The following is a 22,016-nucleotide window of genomic DNA, read 5'->3' on the forward strand; positions in this document are numbered from 1 at the left end:
TTTTTAATACCTCTCACAAGAAAAAATAATACCAGGGTTTAAAAAATAATACCGGGGGGGGGCGACAGCACGCGGGGACCTCGCGCAGGGGCGGAGCCACCGCGATTACGTCATTGTCGCGATGCGTCAAGTATAAACCCAGAGCCGTAGAAATAAAAGAGAGAGTTGCGACACTCCCATAGACTCCTATTGTAATTCAGGAATGCGGAAGTAAACGTGCCATGGGGAGACCAATAGTTCCAAACATGCTATAGTTCCAGCATTGAACTGCGTTTATTTGAAGCATTTCCGCGGCTGTTTTTCTTGTAAGTTAATGAATTATTAATCGTTTCCTATATAATCCTCCATAAATGTGATTAGTATTACTGTTATATTTAAGTGGTCACTTGTTAGTTTATTTCTGCATTTTAAATAAATACCTTTAGCTTAAATTACACTTTGCTAGCATTAGCTATGCTATTAAAAGCAGGAATCGCTTAGCGGTGCATTAGCCTCAGAGTATTCAGTCATTAGGATAGTTGTTAAATTCAGTAATACCTATATAGATTTGATCATATTGTAATTAATGGTAACTATCTGAAGTAGAAAAGATGGTTGGATTGTAGTGAAGTTACTCTTTGGTTGATTAATTAATTAGCTAGTGTTTCAGTGACAGGTGATAAAACCAGCAGCTTGTACATGGATGACCACTATTTATACAGGATGCAACAATCAACAGGTCTATATATAATCTCAACATAATTTAGTAACAATTTTTTTTATTTAATTACGTATGATGCTTAGGATTGTCATTACCATCATAACATTTAAAATATTTTTTTTAGGCCAGTGGTGTGATGACCAGACCAGTGGAGCAATGCAGATTGGTGATTACTGCAGTAACTGGTGGAGTGGGGATGAGAAAAACAGATCCTCCATACCTACTGAAGTTTAAGTACCACTGGGTGGGCAGGACATTTGTAGGAGTTAATGACAGACCAAGCACATTCATGGTAACAATGAAAGTATTTGGTGGGGGTGTATTTCCAGGTGTTACATGGCTTTGCTGGCTTTTCTTAGCCATTTTCATCTGGCTTTTACTTCCAAAATGCCCAGTTTTGGACAGTGTGTGTTTTTTCCTCTCAGCCTGGATGTGCTTTGCTGCAATTCTCAACCTCAGCCTGATGTATCTGTTAGTTATTTTTTGTTTAACATCATGGCATGAGGGAAGCCTACTGTCTAAGAGCCTAGCCTCTATCTCCATTAAATGTTTTGCATTAGGGAGTGCCATAAGTGAGGCACTGGTCCTAGTTCGAAACAATTGCTCGATTTTCCGAACTAGATCAAAAGCCTCCTGTGATGGCCGACAAAGTGCACCTGACTTGAATTCCTTCAATTTTAGTAAAATATTGTGCTCTTCTTCAGGGCTCTCGTTACTGTGCTTAATTGCAATTTGACATTCATTACAAATTTTGGAATATTTGATTACTTGATTCACAATGTAGCCTGTCAGATGATAGAGAGCACAGGTCTCCATTTTGTGTAGTCAGGTGAGGGTGTAGTCACAGGGTTGTGCTCCAACAGGTCATCCACTTTGATGCCAGGACTGGGAAATTCCTCTTTAGCATCCAGGAAGTCTGCCAATAGGCTACTGTCATCCTCCTGATAGCTTCCTGATTTTAGTGTAATAAGAAACTGTCCAACTGATATTGATCTTAGTGCCTGGTGAAACTCTACAGGAGTTGGGACTGGATTCCTCTGTCTTATGCAGCTAAACAGGTTTTCAAGACAGTCTTGTTTAAACCTGCTTGTCAACACAAAAAAGTGTCCCTGGGCCAGCATGTCTTCTTGGATTGACAATATTGTGGATGTTGCCATAATCGTTTGCCCAGGTTTCCAGCTACCCTGTCGACCAATCTTCAGACCACGAAACAACTGGATCATTTGCTGAAGGAACATGATTGATTTATGATATTGATGGTTATTATGCCTGCTCAGTGCCATTACTGGGTGGCGAGAAGACATGATGTCAAACCAGTGGTTCACCTGCTCCAGGAACCATGCTGTTGTCAGGTAAGAGTCAGCTCGCTGTTCTTGCTCCAACATGTATTTCAGCCCGGCACTTGTTGCTTTGCTAAAGACATTTAATGCAGGTCCTACCTTCATCTTGTCAAAATGACTGGGGTGAAGGGTTTTATGTGACACATTTGGAGCAATTTTTAGTGTCATCCCCTCTTGAAAAGCCACCAAATCTTGCAACGGGCCAATCAAAGCTTCACAGGAAGAGAGCTTCTCCCTCTCCACTATATCTGGAGGAATTGTAAACGTCTGTCCACGGACAAGGGCACTTCTCAAGTTCTTAACTAGATGTGGGACATCTGGCATAAAGTATAGCCTTCTGTCTGGTTTTGCTGGATCTGGAATAGATGTTTTATTATGGTCCACTCCGAAAGCCTTCCACATTGCCCGATTAGGGCTGCCCATGTCAGTGGTGATATTAATAACATGTAGGCCTATGGAGTCTGCTCTGTGAATAATGTCTAAAATGAGTGGTTTATAAACTGCCCCATCAGTGGAGTTACCACTGTAGTGGTAAGCCACTACTTGTTTCCAGCGTGTTGTGCTCCCTGCCAACATAAAAGCACATGCATGCGTTGCTTCTCCTGTGTGGCCAGGTAAAAGTCACATCCCCATAAAGCTTCCCTGTTCCCAGGTGCAGTTCCACGCTTGGTGTGATTGACATCTCATCAAGAGTCAGCACACATTCCTTCTCCATCTCATTTAGGCTATCTACCTTCAGCTTAAGCATGTCAAACACTTCCCCCAATATTCCTGGTTCCATCTTTATAAACTGTAGTCTTCTTTGCAGGGTACTAATGTCAGGGAGAGGAATCTTCATGTCCTGCAGGAGCTTGTAGCCTGTTGCGCCTGTAGCAAAATGGAGTTTTATGGCCTTTTTAATGATGTCATTTCCCCATCTGATGCCCCTCTTGCTCTTCATTCCAATTGCATTCATCTGAGTTTTAGAAAAAACTGCTCCACATTTCTTTTCCCTAACTAAATTTTTTCTCCGTAGGACTGCATTTATTCTTTTTTGTCGTTTAAGGGCTGCTTCTAAACGTTTTATTTGTGTTTTTAGGTTCTCCCTCAGGTCTTTCTCACTTGCCCCTGGCTCACTTGGATGCTGCACACTCGTACTTGGCTCACTGCTTTCTGGTATACCTCTCTCAGTCTCCTCACAGCCTCCACCTTCCCTTATTTCACTTCCCTCACTTTCCCTTCTCTGTCTTTCCTCATTTCCTTCAGTAATATCTGAAATTATTGCATGGCATTGTTAGGTTTAAAAAACAGGGTTAGCAATTGAAATACAAATTAACTTTATTAATTATAATCGTATGAATTATTATTTAAAATCATTCATACCAAATTTTATTTTAGGACAATATGTGTGGTCACTCGTCACTGCAAGAGAAATGACAGGAGATGTTGGGGTTCTCAGAGCAGGGGCCTTCCTTTTCTTAGGCTCAGAACGATGGATAAATATGGTTGGAACAGCATCAGCTTTCAATTTCACTTGGCCTGTTTTGGTTGTCGTGAATTGTTCTCCCTCAAAGTGTGCCTGCAGAATGAGTTTAAATTCCTCACAGAATCTCAGACCACATATCATATCTTTATTTGAAGTCAGGTACGCAATGCAACACAAAAATGAAACAATAAATCATGATCTGCACATATGGTGTATGAACAGAACTTACTGCACATAGTTTTCTGTTATTGTAATTTCTTGTGATGGTCAGGTTGCTTCTACTGATTTGGGCCAACCACTTTTTTCTTCTGTAGGTATCTTTTGGAAACCCATACATCCGGATCCCTTTCTCTGACCCATTGGTACATCCAAATGCTGCACAGCCAACCATGTTCAATAAGAAATCAATCTGTAGAAGTTTGATGGGAAACGAAAATGTTTAATTAATTTATGTATTTAATGATGTTATTTTAGTGTTGTAATGTGGCTAATGAATTAATTTATGTATTTAATGATATTATTTTAGTGTTGTAGTGTAGACTACAGAATAAATCTATGTTAAATGTGTTTTTAGTGTTGTTTTGTGGACTAAATAAATCTATGCCTGAACCTTTAATAGTGCAGGCTGCTTCAACAGGCTATTTGTAACTCTAGTTTTGTTCAAAGATACTATAAAAAATTATATCAATAAATATTTTTATCATCAAGTTGTTAGTATGTGGAAAATGATAATTAATGCATATTATGTTGTAATATTTACCAGAAATACAGTATCCGCTGATGTCTTTCCCGCTTAAAAGCATTCAGTGCTCGTGTTTGATTGAAACTGTACGGGGCTCCATGAACCACGTGACCTCTAAGCGGCGAGATCACAGAGTGTCGCAACTCTCTCTTTCTACGGCTCTGCCTCTCTCACAATCCCCCGCCTACTGATTATCACACACACCTGTCTCTAATTCCCTCTCACTCCTTACAAGTCCACAGGTCCTGCAGGTCGGTGCGGTGCAATCCCACGACACCATCCTCGTTATCTGCTGCTTCTGTCACCCAGTTACATTTCCCTGATGAGTAAGCTGCACAGAAGGAGCTGCACTGAAGGAGGAAGAGGAGCAGAAGTCACATGATGAGGAGGAAGATTGAGGAGATGAGTGGAGAAATAGCATCTCTTTCAGATCTAATCAGAAACACAGAGAAGGAGATGGAAGCTGAGAACATCCTGTTCTTACTAGTAAGAATCACAACTGCCGCTCTGGATGGAGGCGACCAGTAGGGGGCCCGCCGTACCGTGACACAGGGACAATACAGCAGAGGAGGAGGTCAGGAAAACACTTACAGATCAAACACTTAATCAGGATCAATACAGCAGAGGAGGAGATCAGGAAATCACTTACAGATCAAACACTTAATCAGGGACAATACAGCAGAATGATCATCACTCTTATACACTTGGTCTGGTGAACATTATTTATTATGGTATCATTATGGTAAGATTCCAGTCAGGACATCAGATTCATATTTCTCACATGTAATACATTCACATTCAGTGGACTCAAACTTTCTGATGATTCAGATTATAAAAATTTAATGACAAAGAAATTTAAAAATAATATTTTCTAAGTTAATAGTCAATAATCAAGGTCATGATTCTAATATTTTGAGGAAAAACGTATTGAATTTTCTAAGATAGTCAAAATATATATTTATAAATATAATGTTCATTATTACATGTATGCAGATTAATTAAAGGCAACATTAATTTTGCTGTTCCACAGTTACTGATATCTTTACTGGTAAGATCCTCATAGGAGAGGAACTGTTATTATGGAATAATGGGAAAACAGTGTGAGTAAAAGTGTGTGTTATAGTGTGCAGGTGTGAACTGGTTAGAAGATCAGTGAATGTCACTTTCCCCCTGTCCCAGTCCAGCTGAACTCTGACCCTCTGCACTTTCTCTGTAGGTGTGAGGAAGTGAGGTGTCTGTCCTGTGCACTGTGTCCAGTAAGTGCCCATTAGGTTCACCAGACCCCACACTGAACCCCGGACCCTCTGTCCCTTTCTCCATTCAGACTCGCTAATTGCACCCAGTGCCCAGTGTTCACTGTCTCCAACATCAACATCCCAGCAGTGTGTCCCTGAGTTAAAGCCCTCAGAGCCCAGGACACACGCACACTTATCAAATCTCTCTGGATTATCAGGAAGCAGTGAGTTCTGTGGTCTGTATTCTACAGTAGTGAGATCATCAGACAGGTGGAGGTTTGGATGTGCAGTGTTGGGGTCCAGAGTAACAGGGTCTGAGGAGAGAGAACAGAATGAATCATCATGTTCTTCATGTGTTTATGTGATGAGGTCACATCTACAGACTGCAGGCCCTTTACTCTGAGTGAAATTCTGCAGTAGGTTGATAAGAAGGAAGTGATGGTGTTCCAGGGTTGCCAACTCTCATGCATTGAGCGTGAGACACACGCATTTGACCGTCTTCACACGCTCACACGCCACACTTCCGAGTTCTCACGCCGAAAAAAAAATCTAGTTTATTTACCTCTGATCCACATCTATGATTCAATGAGTTACTAGTTCGCTCTGGCGCCAACCACTGGCGATCGATCGCGATATAATACTTAATTTGTGTCCATTTTACACCCCGCCCGGTAACAATTTACGTTCGCCACCCCCACCCCCCACCGTCAACAACTTGTATTCAATTCACCCCCCCTCCCCCCATGGACAATTTACATTCGCCACCACCTCCAGGTTCAAATCTCACTCCAAGTGATCTTGAAAAGTTGGCAACCCTGGTGATGTTGTGTGTTCACCACACACCCCTGCAGTACTTGTGTGCTTGTTTTTCATTAATATATTAATTAGTGGTGGAACTTTAACGCGTTAATTTCGATTAATTAATTACAGGAAAATTAACGCACTAAAAAAATTAACGCATTTTAACGCATTTAACGCATGATACACTTTTGCACCGTGGAACGTTTCTCAGTGCACGAGTTCCAGACATACAGATTATATGGACGCACAATAAGATGAGCATGATGGAGATGACTGAAGAGGCTACGCTGGTGGATGGGAAATTTAAATATAAGAAACTTCCAGATGGAAGTGCAAACACAAATAGTGTTATTTACACTTTATGTAGGAAGTAGTTCGCTTATCACAGGAGCACTTCCACCCTTCGTTACCACCTCAACGCAAAACATGTTGGGGCTAACGCGCAGGTCAGTAATGATAATTTAGCTGCTAAATGTATAGGGTGACCAAACGTCCGTATTTCCCGGGACATGTCCGTATTTCACATCCTGTCCCGGTCGTCCCGGGTTTTTTTAAGTGAGGAAATGTCCTGGTTTTTAAATTACCTTCATTGGACCATTAATGTTACTCGCTGGTTAAATGTGTTTGGACTGTGTGCTTTTGAACTCGGCATGAGCTCAGTGTGTGTGTGTGTGTGTGTGTGTGTGTGTGTGTGTGTGTGTGTGTGTGTGTGTGTGTGTGAACGCACCAGAACACGCTTCTTGGACCTGCCCATCAGTGAGCAGCAGCTCAGTGCTGTGATGTGTGGGGAAAAGAAATCCATCCAGAGTCTGATTACTACCTGGTAATCTCAGCCAGAGTCTGATTACTCCCTGATAATCTCACCCAGAGTCCGATTACTCTCTGATAATCTCCTCTCACACCTGGACATGGCCTGAAGACGGACAGTGTGAGCACATAAGAGAGATGCTGTACATGGAGGTGTTTCTCAAGTTAATTTTGTGCCTGTTGGGAGCTGTTTTATGTTTGCTGGCTATAATGTTTTATATTTAATGGACATTAAACCCTTTGCTGCTCCAGCCTTCTGCTGCTTCCTCACCGTCACACACTAATATACCACACAAACTGGTTTGACTTTGACCTGAAATTAAACAAATGGTGTAAGGCAGATGTGAAGACTGTATTCATACATTTGTTATAGAGACTAAATTATTTGGGTTGTGACAGAGTCTTGGGTCTGTGAGAAGAACATTTAATATGTTTGATTTTGGTTCTTTCTCTGTGTCTCTTCCTTCAGTTTAGTGTCTAAAGTGACTGGTGATCTTGAGAGGACGTGTAAGCAGGAGCATCTGTGAGGAAAACACAGGTGGTTTAACATGTCAGTATTTCACAATCAGACCTAGAAATCCAGTGTACAGTGTGTGAGGAGACCAGTGTGAGGAGACCAGTATCTTGCTCCCTGAGTAAACGTTCCTTCTTCTCCATTACATCTTCTCGACTGGTTTGGAGATACTTTACCCTTCAATAATGGCTAATAACCATGTTTGAACTTGAACATGTATTTCATTGTTTTTCTACTTCACATTTAAAAAATATACTGCATTGTTTCACATTTTTCAAAATGATGATAAACATGAGTCTAAGCATTTCTTTATAGAATGTCTTTATAAACAACAAACTAAAGATTGTGTATGTATAATAATCATGGTGTTTACTGCCATGTTTTTCAATAACTCTAATAATTTACATTTATAATATAAAGTGTCTCATTTGTGTACAGATTAAACAAATTCTAAATAAAAGCAAATGAAACCGGTGCGACTACGAACACGCTCACAAACGACCCATACCCATGGAACTACAAACATGGACATAACGACACGCAGACAACGTAGCGACACGCCCACAGGGAAGGGTCCGGAGCTGTGACCGTGACACATGGGAGATCCAAAGACATTATACTGATACGAAAACAAGTGCAGATATCAAGAACAGGCAAAACCAGTACAAATGGGATAAGTAAAGAATCAAGAAACCAGTCCAAAGCCTCAATAAACCAGGAGCAGTGGGAACAGAACCAACCAGAGAGGAGCAGAACAGATCAGTAACTGGAAATAATCAATGGACATGATCAGTATGCATAAATGAGACATGACAGTCATTCATAATGATGACACTTTGTGAACAGGACTGGAGAGTGGATGGTCCCCTGTGGTGCTCCTGTGTTGCTGGTCACTGTATCAGAGGAGCTGTCCCTGATCCTGACATGTTGTGGTCTCCCCGTAAGGTAGTCAGTAATCCAGGTGACCAGGTGCATGTCCACCTCCATCTCCATCAGCTTGTCCCTCAGCAGTAGGGGCTGGATGGTGTTGAAGGTGCTGGAGAAGTCAAAGAACATAACCCTCACAGCACCGCTCCCCTTGTCCAGGTGAGAGTGAGCTCTGTGCAGGAGATGGAGGATGGCGTCCTCCACCCCCACCTTCTCCATGGTGGACCTGAGGTCTGAGGTGACACAGCAGCAGTCGCTCCATGGTCTTCATCACGTGGGATGTCAGAGCAACTGGCCTGTAGTCATTCAGCTCCTTCGGGTGTGCCTTCTTGGGAACTGGAATGAGGCAAGTTGTCTTCCACGTGTCAGGAACCTTCCCTAGGCGTAGGCTCAGGTTGAAGACATGTTGGAGCAGCAAACCCAGTTGGACAGCACACGCCGTGAGCAGGACAGTCAAACCTGTTGTAGAAGTTGTTAAACTGGTTTTCTCTGTCCACACCTCCATCCACTGAGCTGCTGCTATTGTTCTTGCACGCTGTGATTGTTTTCATCGCACCCCAGACCTCCTTCATGTTGTTGTCCTGCAGCGTTCTCTCCACCTTTATCCTATAGGACTCTTTGGCCTCTTTTAGACGAACCTTGAGTTCCCCCTGTACGCGCTTCAGCTTCACCAAGTTTCCATCTTTGAACATCCTCTTCTTCTGATTGAGGAGGTCCTTGACGTCACTGGTGATACAGGGTTTGTTATTTGGGAAGCAGCGTACAGTCTTTGTGGGAACAGCTACGTCCATACAGAAGTTCAAGTAGTCCGTAACGCAGTGTCACTCCCTTAATGTCCTCACCGTGTGAATGTAGCAGCACGATCCAATCAGTGGTCTGGAAGCAGTCCATGAGGGCTTCTTCTGCTTCAGGAGACCAAACTCTGAATGAGTGAGAGGTAGAGGGCTGCCTCAGTACCAGTGGTTTGTACTGAGGCTGTAGGAAAACCATCAGATTGTGATCTGATTTTCCCAGTGGTGGTAGTGGGGTGGCCCTGTATGCGTCCCTCACATTAGCATACAGCAGGTCAATAGTCCTGTTTTTCCTGGTGGGACAGTCCACAAACTGGAAAAAGGCAGGCAGGGTGTGAGTCCAGTGTGACGTGAATAAAGTCACCAGCAATCAGATAGAAGGCGTCAGGGTGCTGTGTCTGTAGTGCTGTGTCTGTAGTGCTGTGTTTGTAGCGCTGCGACAGTGTAGTGGATGACGTCACACGCTGCCTGCGCGTCCGCCCAGGGTGGAATGTAAACACACACGAAGATGGCATATTCCTCGCTGCACTCCATACTACAATTAAATATATTCTAATATCCTTAGGATATAAATAAGATGCACACTGGGCGTGCGTAAAAGCCTAGAGACAATAAATAAAGTTTAGAGAAACTCGAGAAAAAACACAAAGACGGAGCTAATGGAAAAAGCAAGGAAACATCCGCTTATATGGTATTTATTCATTAAATAGGAGCACAGCGAAACATTTTAAAGTAGATATTTACTTTGCACAAAACTTTAGACAAAGACGAGCACAAGACATTACGCGAACGCACAATAAATAGGTGATTAACACATACCCTCATGATCTCGAGACAAGGCACAGGTGCGACTACAAACACGCTCACAAACAACCCACACCCACGGAACTACAAACATGGACATAACTGCACGCAGACGACATAACGACACGCCCACAGGGAAGGGTTCCGGAGCTGTCACCGTGACAACTGTATTATACAGAATTGTTTTCTTTTGATCCTTACAAAAAAATTAAGTTGTCCTCCAAAGATAGGGAGGTGGAGGTGAGCCAAAAAAAAAAAAAACAGTAGTGACTCCGAACTATCTTCTGGTAAGATTTCCTAAATTTCCTATTTTTGTTTGCTGGTTATGGCTGTTGTGTTTTTGGAAGAGACACACTGTAAAAAGTAACATATTGATAAGTTAAAATTGCTCAAGAATATTATTCTATTTCAAGTAGCTGTGGGTTTTTTGTATAAATTTATGTAAAAATATCTTTACCTATTGGCAGTTTTTCAAAAGACAAAAATGACTTAATATAGGGTTAAAAAAATCAGAGCCATTTTGACTAATCAATATGCCACTTAAATGCCACTATAATTCAAATATTATGTTTGTGTCAATTTCACATTATTTCAACCTTTCTCAAATCAAATCTCAAACATATGGTCCTGTAGATGAGGAGACTTCTTGCAAGAGAGCTTGCAGTCTCATGTGGCGGCCAAGGTGTGTAAGGAAAGGTGTGTAAGCAGCAACCACCCACACCTGACACACGCCTCATTTACATAACACTGGAGGCAAGAAGGGCTATTCACACCTGCCATATGGCAGTGCTTTGGGACTTAAAGGTATAACTGTCAAACGGCAGAGGTTTGGTAGTTCTAGTGGAACAATATAATCAGTGGAGCTAGACAGACACATAGTTAGATAAATGGTGTAGGACTAGACAGATATGTTTACAGATATGCTTATATGCTTACATGTTTATGTTTTTGAAACCATATGTTTATTCTTTTGTGTATCATGCCATAATAAGATAAATGGCACGAAGTGGTAGGTTATGTAAACTGATGGATCAGGGTCAGCGGATGCTGAAGCGCATAAAGTGAAGAGGTCACCAACTTTCTGTCAATCTCTACAGACATCCAATCTTCATGTGGCCTTCAGATTAGCTCAAGAACAGTGTGCAGAGAGCTTCATGGAATGGGCTTCCATGGTCAAGCAGCTGCATCCAAGCCATACATCACCAAGTGCTTTGCAAAAAATTGGATGCAGTGGTGTAAAGCATGCCGCCACTGGACTCTAGAGCAGTGGAGGTGCGTTCTCTGGAGTGACGAATCACGCTTCTCCATCTGGCAATCTGATGGACGAGTCTGGGTTTGGCGGTTACCAGGAGAACGGTACTTGTCTGCATTGTGTCAAGTGTAAAGTTTGGTGGAGGGGGGATTATGGTGTAGGGTTGTTTTTCGGGAGCTGGGCTTGGCCCCTTAGTTCCAGTGAAAGGAACTCTGAATGCTTCAGCATACCAAGACATTTTGGACAATTCCATGCTCTCAACTTTGTGGGAACAGTTTGCAGCTGGCCCCTTCCTCTTCCAACATGACTGTGCACCAGGGCACAAATCAAGGTCCATAAAGACATGGATGGCAGAGTCTGGTGTGGATGAACTTGACTGGCCTGCACAGAGTCCTGACCTCAACCCGATAGAACACCTTTGGGATGAATTAGAGCGGAGACTGAGAGCCAGGTCTTCTCGTCCAACATCAGTATGTGACCTTACAAATGCACTTCTGAAAGAATGGTCAAATTCCCCATAAACACACTCCTAAACCTTGTGGACAGCCTTCCCACAATAGTTGAAGCTGTTCTAGATGCAAAGGGTGGACCAATGTCATATAGAACCCTATGGATTAGGAATGAGATGTCACTTTTTATTACAAATTTCTCATTGATTAATCAACTGTAACATTTTCCAGTGAACAAAACTAATTCTTCTACACGTTCATTCTTATATATAAAGATTAATTCAAGGCAACATTAACTTTGCTGGTTACTGATATCTTTGCTGGTAAGATCCTCATAGGAGAGGAACTGTAACTGCAGAATAATGGGAAAACAGTGTCAGTAAAAGTGTGTGTTATAGTGTGCAGGTGTGAACTGGTTAGAAGATCAGTGAATGTCACTTTCCCCCTGTCCCAGTCCAGCTGAACTCTGACCCTCTGCACTTTCTCTGTAGGTGTGAAGTAGTGATCTTTCTGTCCTGGGCAGTATGTCCAGTATTTACCAGTGATTTTACTGTAGCCCAGACGCCACACTGACTCCCAGACCCTCCCTCCCTTTCTCCATTCAGACTCTCTAATTACACCCAGTTCCCAGTATTCACTGTCTCCAACATCAACATCCCAGCAGTGTGTCCCTGAGTTAAAGCCCTCAGAGCCCAGGACACACGCCCACACATCAAATCTCTCTGGATTATCAGGAAGCAGTGATTTCTGTGGTCTGCGTTCTACAGTAGTGAGATCATCAGACAGGTGGAGGCGTGGATGTGCAGTGTTGGGGTCCAGAGTAACAGGGTCTGAGGAGAGAGAACAGAATGAATCATCATGTTCTTCATGTGTTTATGTGATGAGGTCACATCTACAGACTGCAGGCCCTTTACTCTGAGTGAAATTCTGCAGTAGGTTGATAAGAGGGAAGTGATGGTGATGTTGTGTGTTCACCACACACCCCTGCAGTACTTGTGTGCTTGTTGTTTTGACACTTGAAATTGTGTCTGTTTATTCATTTATATATTTCTACATATCTTGGATTCATTATTTGATTATCACATGTGACACTTAACTAGTGCAGTGTTACTGTTACACTGAGTGTCACACTGCATGTGTGTATTATGAGTGTCTGTGTACTGAAGTGTGTGTGTGTCCTCATTAGTGGGTAGATACCGTTACAGTTCCCCCACTAAAGGACGCTACTCCCAGAGTGACTAACACGAGGGGTGTAGGAGACAAAATATAAGGACCTTCTTTGCATTGTGTGTAAATGTATTTAGTTAATTTACTTTTTTATGAATGAATGAATGTTCGAATTATATAGCGCCTTTCAGAATACTCAAGGCGCTTTACAATTTTAACACAGGTACAAGTCACAGACAACCAATCACACACACCGGCGAGAAGCGGCAGCCAATTGCGCACAGCGTACTCTCTACCGGGATCCACAGCCCCCTGGGGGACTGAATGGGGTGCAGGAAGGGGAGAGAGGACAGACCCTAGTGGCAGAGCACCATCCACCACTGGGCACACAAGCACACACACATTCATGCACACACACTCAGACATTACTTTTTATTGAACAGAGAGACACAGACACACACTCAGGGAGAATTTGTCAGGGACTGCCAATTTCCCTAAAGAGGTGCATATGTGTGTATATATTGCTGTTTAATATAGTATTAAGATGCCAAAGGTGATATTTTTACTGATTATGTAAATATAAATGTCTACAGGCACCATTTGTTTAAGTCAGTGGTTCCCAAACTTTTTCTGCCGTGCCCCCCTTTAGTAGATAAGAATATTTTTGCACCCCCCCTACACACCCACCCCCATATTGACACATGTGCACATGTTTTAAGCCGGGTTTATACTTGACGCGTCGCGAGGGTCCACGCGGCAAAAATGACGTAATTGCGGTGGCTCCGCACGTGTGGTCGATTCGCGAAGTCGTGCACTATTTACACGTGTGTCTGCTCGTGCACCTCTCGAATTTTGTAACTTCACGCGCGCCGCGTCTCAGCGCAATGAACAAAGTCATATTTGCAGGGTTCATACACCTATACAAGGTGGAATTCAAGCACTTGCACGTCACTTTCAAGGTCCATTTCAATATTTCCCAGCACGTTAAACTTAATTAAGTTAAATATTTATACATATACTCGAAATGATTCGAAATAATTCGCTTTTTAATCACATTATTTAATGGTGGTTTATTTTCAAAACGCCCAATCTTAACGTCTTCACGTTCTCTCATGTTTCGTCCTGGAATTACAAGAGGCTCGTATTTGTTAACGTAATACAAGAGAACTGTTCAGTCAGACAGATATTTGTTGTGAAATGAAGTAGTTACAATTTCAAGCATTTTCAAGTACTTTAGCCTAAATTCCAGCACTTTTCAAACCTGAAACACAAGCAACATTAAAATTCTTCAGGTAAATGTTTCTTCCCCTGTTTTTGAGGGGTGTTTCTTTATACTACCACATATTGTTTCGGACAAAACTACAAAGAATGTGACGCGGCTAGTATAAACGCCTCCACCATTTGCGCAAATTCATATATATTTCTATCTATATAGATCTATGTATATATATAGTGTGTGTATATATTTATTTATTTTGATGCCTGGTGTAGCGTCAGGTAAAAATGTTCTTTCACCGGTTTTGCAGGGGTTTTTTATTCTCCACTGCCACCTATCGCCACCTATCGTTTCGGAGAACACTGCAGTGAAGCTTGCGCAAGTATAAACGCCTCCACCGTTCGTGCAGGGTCGCGTGAGTTGGGCGGAGTTACGCGCTACGGTCACTCGCGAAACCAGGCTTTACTTCCAAGCTCCGTAACACATCTCTTTTGGCTTTGCTCCTTCACACAAAGGTTTTGGAAGGAGTTTAGTAAATTTATTAATAACCATATTTTAAGGAAGTATGCTGGGAAAATGTCTTATTTTGCTTCTAAAGTTTCCCCAGAAAGGATGCAAAATGTTTTTTTATAATAAATTTACTTATTCTTTTTGCTAAAGTGCGCCCCCCACTTTGGGAACCACTGGTTTAAGTGAAGTAATTAGGTCACTGTCTCTTTAAGAGCTAAGTGGCGACGGGGCGGGAAGCTCATGTTATGGCGCATTTCCACACGGGCCTGCTTGGCGCGGTACGGTTCGATTCGCAACGGTTTGTGAGTGTTTCCATTAGTACCAGGTACCAGTTTGCCGATATCTTCAGGTACTATTTTCGTACCTACTCGCTCGAGGTTCTAACCGTTCCAAAGCGGAAAACTTCTGTGACGTGGAAGAACAGCATGACCAGTGTTGCTAACTTAGCGACTTTGTCGCTATATTTAGCGATTTTTCAGACCCTCTAGGGACTTTTTGTAGTAAAAAGCGACTAGCGACAAATCTAGCGACTTTTTGTGGTGTTATTGGAGACTTTTGGAGACTATGAACAAACACGCTCTTTAGTTGCTGTCCTCTGGGCCGTGAGCCCCGGCGGGTGCTGCCGTGAGCCCCGCCCACAACACTCAGTGCAGTCTCACACTCAGAGCAGACCCTCACCGCTCCACGTCCACACTGCACATGAACTGCGCATGCCCAAAGCTGCCGCTGACGGGGGATGTAAATATAAATGCTTTAGTCTTCAGTGAGACACGAAAAGAAATCGCTGCATTTAACTCACACAGTCTCAGTCATTCTTCACCTCATTCACCACGTAGCCAGTCACTTGTCTCGTCCACAGTGCATCTCTGTGAAAGCTAAACATCTAGCTTAAACATTTAGCTAACTCTCCACAGTATGTGCGTCTTTGTGAAAGCTTAACATCTAGCTAACTTGCTCATCATGTCTCACTCTAAACTCTATTCTCAAAAATACAGGAAAGAGTGGGAATCAAATCCTGAATTTAAGGCAGGCTAAAGCCATGTATTGGAGATAATACATGAGCATACTGCCTGTATTGTAAGGTTGATTTCTATGCTAACTAGTTCCTGCTAATGTAACGTATTGAACAGGCAGAGAGGGATCCAAATGCGGAAGAACACCGCTTTTATTGAAATGAAACGCTGGTACAAACACAGGCAGGTGTATCACGAGCACTATGACTAGTAACAACTGCGTTGTCTTGGCGTGGTCAGGACGGTCCAGGGTCATACCGGGGGAGCCGAAGTCAGGAGGTACAGAGGGACTAGGCAGGAGACAAGGTCGGGGACGTAAGCGAGGGTCGGAACACAAGAAAGCAGACAGGTAATAGAAAGGCTTGGTACGCGGCATGAGTCGGCAATACTTCGCGACTAGGAAGTGGAATGTGGGCGTTTAAGTAGAGATACAGGGGGTGTGGTGATGAGCGTCAGGTGAGGCTGGTTAGGTGGAGATCAGGTGGCATTCCTTACAGCTAACTGCTACTCATATACTAACAATTAACAACACAGCAAAAAAACATTATTTATGTAATTTACGTAAACAATTATTTATACAAAGCATTAAAGTCATGTAGTTATTTTGAGAAGTGACCTATTTCAAAGACAACAGATGTTGTTTATTTGTAGTTCTAACATATTTAGGGTGTTTTTACTCATTTTTTTCTCTCCCAACGTTATTATTTTACAGCTTCAAAAAACATGTATTATGCAAATTAGGTGATGACGTCATTTAGCGACTTTTAGGACAACCAATAGCGACTTTCCTTACTGAGGAGATGGCAACAGTGAGCATGACACTGATTGGCCAGGGAGTGTTGTCACAGGTTGCGTCACAGGAGAGCGACTCCTCCGCTATCGCCATCTCGTCCATTGTTGTACGGTGTTGTGGTCGCATACAAATGATGTGACGTCACTACAACCCGCGCGCCAACAGCGACTCCACCCACATTGTGGTGGTCCACCATTGTAATGGAAACACAACGCGACCGTACCGTTCCGTTGCGAATCGATCCGTATTGAACCGTACCGCGCCAAGCAGGCCCGTGTGGAAATGCGCCATTGGTTTCGGGGGATAAGTGAGTAGTTGAGAATGCTGGTAGCAACACAGTTTTATTACCGTGTTTAGCGTTACGGTTTGTGTTGCATCATATATTTGGAAGGACCTAACCATGGTTTGAAAGTTTTGTTTTAAGTTTATTTCATCACATGTATAGCCTGAAATAAACAACCGTTTTGTTTTGTTCATCACGGAGCTTTGGGGAAGTTTCCTTTACGTATCGGAATAACGCAGACACGAGTAAAGAAAGTTGCTTCATTCACCACTTGAGGGGGTGGGACAACAACTCAAAGGACAAAACTGGGACAGACACAAAGATGGAGACAAGGACAAAGACAGAGACAAACACAGAAACAGAGACAAACACAGGAACAAAGGCAGTGACAGGGACGCAGACAGGGACAAATACAAAGACGGTGACAGGAATACAGATAAGAAAATACACAGACTCAAAGATGATGACAAGAACACAGACAGACACAGAGACAGACACAAAGATAAGGGAGGGTCTCAGCTGACACGCTTGGTCCCTCAGGGATGGAGATCCATGGAGCTCAGACTCAGGGTACCGGACTTCCTATAGACCCCTAGTATCCAAGATCCAAAACTCACAGTACTGGAGAATCTTCTGCATTCTCTCCCAGACTCTGAACTTCAGGTTGGAATGATGTTTTGCTACATTGATCGGAGCTCCTGACACCTTCTCATGTTCCTTTGGGGTGTGATGAACTCTGGAAATGTATAAAGCTGTACTATCATTATAATATATTATTATATATCATATTGAAATTATTCAACATTTGTATTTACAAGTGAAAAATCTTTCACTGGAAATGTATAAAGCTGTATTATTATCTTTCATTAAACATATCAGTGTATCTTTCCACTTTTTGCACATCATCAGTATCAATGTATTTTTATTTTCTTAAATACCATCTTCATATTTCTTGTTTCTGAAATAACAGAGACCACATACTGACAATCTGAATGTATCAGAATAATTTCACAAACACAATGTGTAACACAATATATCAAATAGAAATAATAATCACTTACTGTTTCAATGTGGATGACACATTCTGAAAAGGATACAGAGGAATGAAATAAATTTTTTTGATTCATTTTTTTCACAGAAAATGAAATCAATGTTTAGTCATTTTGTTTATATGAGGGTCAAAAATGCTTCTTCCTTATATGATAATAACATCAATGTTTCTAAAGACACTTACACACACACACAAACACACACACACACGCGTGCACACACACACACTAAAACAAATGTCAAAACATTTTACTTATGCATTTGTGTGTATGTGTGTGTGTGTGTGTGTGTGAGAGAGAGAGAGAGAGAGTCAGAGAGAAAGGGAGAGAGAGAGAGGGAGAGAGATACAGACTGAGTGATTCTTACTAGTAAGAACAGGATGTTCTCAGCTTCCATATCCTTCTCTGTGTTTCTGATTTGATCTGAAAGAGATGCTATTTCTCCACTCATCTCCTCAATCTTCCTCCTCATCATGTGACTCTTCTGCTCCTCTTCCTCCTTCAGTGCAGCTATTCTTGCTGCTTCTTCATCTCTTAGAAACTGGTGGATCTTCTCAAACTCCTCCTTTATCTGCCTCTCTGTGTGCTGGGCCTGATACTGGAATGGGAGATGATGAGGAAATATAAACTGTCCAAATGTGTGTGTTTCATTATGGTGTACGTGGACAGTGATCACAGCACCATTCAGAACTCAGAGTGACCTTTCACCTTAATGTGGGCTGCTGTTTTCTCACAGACTTGTTTATCTTCCTCTAAGACCTTCAGATGCTGCTGTAGAGACTCCAGTGAGGTCTTGAGTTTGTTCTGTAAAATACGGGTTTAGTAGAGGACTGTATGAGTCTTTCAGGACTGTATATATATCTGTGTAGATGTGCTGGAGATTACAGAGATTTTAACGACTGGACAGAATGGCATGTTTAATATGATTCCTTTCATCCTTTTATTATCAAAAGGATATGTTTGATATTTTGTAGCAGGTTGTATATCAATATTTTATTTATAATAAGTTTCACTGGGAATGAAGGTCTCATTTAGTTGTCGGAAATCTCATCATCTGACAAATTTAATCTAGACTCTGTAACATATACACTGCTCAAAAAAATAAAGGGAACACTTAAACAACACAATGTAACTCCAAGTCATCCACACTTCATGTTCAGATAGGAAGCAACACTGATTGTGAATCAATTTCATCTGCTCTTGTGCAAATGGAACAGACAACAGGTAGAAATGAGAGCTTTTCAACTGATTTCAAAGATTTTTATTAATTGAGATCTAGGATGTATTATTTTAGTGTTCCCTTTATTTTTTTGAGCAGTATATTTCAAGATAATTGTAAACATTGGAAAACATTACAGTTAAAACATTAGTGTACATTTCATACCTTAAAGTCACACACAGCTTCCTCTACTGGACAGCAGTTGTGAGTTTTATGTGCCTTTGAAATCTGACACACCACACACACAGGCTGCTGGTCCTCCAGACAGAAGACTTTGAGTTTCTCATTGTGCAGACTGCAGAGCACCTCAGACCCTGCTGAAGATCTCTGACTCCTGCTCGTTAGAAAAGCCTCACACAGGTTCTTTAGTGCACGATTACAGGGAGGATAATCTCTTGAAGATCTTCTCCTACAAACTGGACATTCTTGAGACCCCTTGGTTTCCCAGAACTGCTGCAGACAGGTTTTACACACACTGTGGCTACATGACAGTATAACAGGATCCCTGAAGATGTCACAGCACACAGGACATGAAAACTCTTCTTCTGACAGAATGTTTGTAGCAGCCATTTCCTCCAACAGCTGCTGTGCTGTTTCTCTGTAATGTCTCCTTCTGTACAAATTTCACTTTCACTTTTAGATCTTCTGTAATAAATACAGTAGCACAGGAGAGAATCAGTCACTGTAGTCCTTTATCCAGCTGAGGGAGTTTGAACACAGAAGACTAGTGTGTGACTCCAAGATTTACTTCCTCAAACACGCAGACGTGTACAGGGAGGAGGGGCTTCGGTATAAAAGTTAATAAGCTGAAAATCATATATGATTTCTCCAACAGTTGGTGACAGTTCATTTATACTAAGTGAATCAGGCGACCCTCAGCTGTCTCTGTCTTGGCAGAGTGTAGAGAACTGCAGCTGTAGAACAGATCATTGTTAGGATGTGTTCAATGGTCATACAAGAATGACTAAACTCGGTAGGTCAAAATGAATCAGATCTCATTTCAGCATATTTTAAATATGAAAATATTAAATTACATTAAACACTTGTTGTCATGTCATTAAAATCTAAACTCCTGACACTGGACCAGCACTGGAGTAACATCACAGATTGATCACACTGTGTTAAAAGGGCAGAAACCAACAGAGCAGAGAGTGGAGGAACAGCTCCATACAGAGAGAGATGGAGATGAAAAAGAGACCTGAAGAGAGAGAGAGAGACAGAGAGAGAGAGAGAGGAGACAGGAGGACATTATGTCTGAGAGTGAGACAGGAGACAGAGAGACTCCTGCAGCTGGAGGAACAGAGAGGAAAAATAGATCAAACATGAAGATAATGTGAGTCACATGACCAGATCCCTCTACTCTGTTATTATGATTGGTGGATTAAGTTCAGATCCCTCTACTCTGTTATTTTGATTGGTGGATAAAGTTCAGATCCCTCTACTCTATTATTATGATTGGTGGATTAAGTTCAGATCCCTCTACTCTATTATTATGATTGGTGGATAAAGTTCAGATCCCTCTACTCTATTATTATGATTGGTGGATAAAGTTCAGATCCCTCTACTCTATTATTATGATTGGTGGATTAAGTTCAGATCCCTCTACTCTATTATTATGATTGGTGGATTAAGTTCAGAGAGGCCTAAGTCAGATCACTGAGAGTTATCATGTCAAAGTTTTTGTAAACTGACATTAATTCAATATCTGTTCCTTGGCTCTCGTCCTCTGTGTTTATAGATGATGTTACATGTTTTAATTGTGTATTTTAGAAGGTGTTGAGGCAGGAGTGTGTGAGAGAGTGGCAGACACAGTCTGAACAGTCAGCAGCGTAGGACAGAACCCAAGAGGGGCCAATCCTCAGTAGATCAGGAACAGAAACACCAGATCTTAACACTAACACTAGTGTCTGTTTGTTACATCTCGACAGTGCAGTACTGAGAAGAGAGGAAGAATTTGAAAACACCAGGAGGTCCTTAGACACCATTGAAATGATATTACCCTATTTGCAAACAATGATAGCAGAGCTTTGCAGTGGAGAATAACAGTCAAGTGAAGGAGCCCTCACTAAAAAGAGAGATGGAAACGTCTGCACAGTGTCACACTGCGTTTTCAGTATCCTGATTGTTTAGTATGTTACACATTTAGCATCTGAAGAAACAGGTGGAACCATTTCTGAAGAACTCTCAGACACAGAGGGTAAGGGTGGCCCTTCACACATGTCGTTTTGACAGTCTCCTTGAACTGCTTGTGCTTCGGGGGTGAGGAGCTCTGTGTTGGGAAAGGTCGTCCCCAAAATTTCAGTGGTGTGTGGAACTCCATTTGAGACACTGCAGGATTCTAAACCCTTGGGACAAAAAGCTTCAATAGTATACAGCGCGAGACTGGGAGACTCTCTCACCATGGCTCTCTCATCCTGGCTGCACCGCGCTGGTGAAGTTCCGTTATAGTATCGCGTAATTTGATAGGAATTTCAAAATAAAAGTAATAAATGAGAAGCTTAAAATTGTATTATATATATATATTTTTAGCAAATTTACCGTTTCTACATAAATAACTACATATACTAGTTATACCTTCACTCTTTGTATTTACGAAACATCCCATATGGCATTATAAGGATGTTTGCAAAGGATTTGAAAACTTCAATGCACAGTAAACTTGATGTTTTGCAGATAAAATTCAGGTAGAAATACATGAAAACACAAACAAAAGATTTCCATTTAGAACTTTATTTTTGCAAAAGCCCCATGGCTTACCCTTTTTAAACACTGTTCAATTTACAGTTGATTGGTATTCACAAGTTGTTAAGCACCTCTGCCATAAAATGGTGCATGTCTTGCACAGATTCAAAGCAAAACACGAAAGGGTCCATTACATCACTTTGCTCGTCCTCATAATGCCAGGCTTCTGTCCAAACAATAAAATATTACACAGGTTA

The 22,016-nt window shown here is 41.8% G+C and overlaps 1 protein-coding gene and 1 long non-coding RNA gene across 4 annotated transcripts; one reads left to right on the forward strand and one right to left on the reverse strand.

The window, feature by feature from the left end:
• Positions 1–172: 172 nt before the first annotated feature.
• LOC143497967 (uncharacterized) lies at positions 173–3,878 on the forward strand. 3 transcript variants are annotated; one of them, XR_013125928.1, is made up of 4 exons: positions 173–305; positions 825–992; positions 1,872–2,052; positions 3,119–3,877. It is a non-coding gene; the product is annotated as an uncharacterized LOC143497967 (long non-coding RNA). The 3 variants fall into 3 exon arrangements; XR_013125929.1 differs by lacking the exon at positions 173–305 and adding an exon at positions 447–718 and having other exon boundaries at positions 3,119–3,878; XR_013125927.1 differs by lacking the exon at positions 173–305 and having other exon boundaries at positions 447–992; positions 3,119–3,875.
• A 1,379-nt stretch (positions 3,879–5,257) lies between these two features.
• LOC143497956 (E3 ubiquitin-protein ligase TRIM39-like) lies at positions 5,258–19,727 on the reverse strand. The gene is made up of 7 exons (XM_076993609.1): positions 19,243–19,727; positions 18,567–18,662; positions 18,226–18,456; positions 17,871–17,893; positions 17,427–17,545; positions 9,955–9,978; positions 5,258–5,796 (listed from the first exon to the last, which is right to left on the reverse strand). The coding sequence occupies exons 1-7, from the start codon at positions 19,645–19,647 to the stop codon at positions 5,258–5,260; spliced, it is 1,437 nt and encodes a 478-aa protein (XP_076849724.1). The 5' UTR covers positions 19,648–19,727.
• Positions 19,728–22,016: the final 2,289 nt, after the last annotated feature.

Source organism: Brachyhypopomus gauderio, unplaced genomic scaffold (genome assembly GCF_052324685.1).
Source record: "Brachyhypopomus gauderio isolate BG-103 unplaced genomic scaffold, BGAUD_0.2 sc117, whole genome shotgun sequence".
NCBI classification, from domain to species: Eukaryota; Metazoa; Chordata; class Actinopteri; order Gymnotiformes; family Hypopomidae; genus Brachyhypopomus; species Brachyhypopomus gauderio.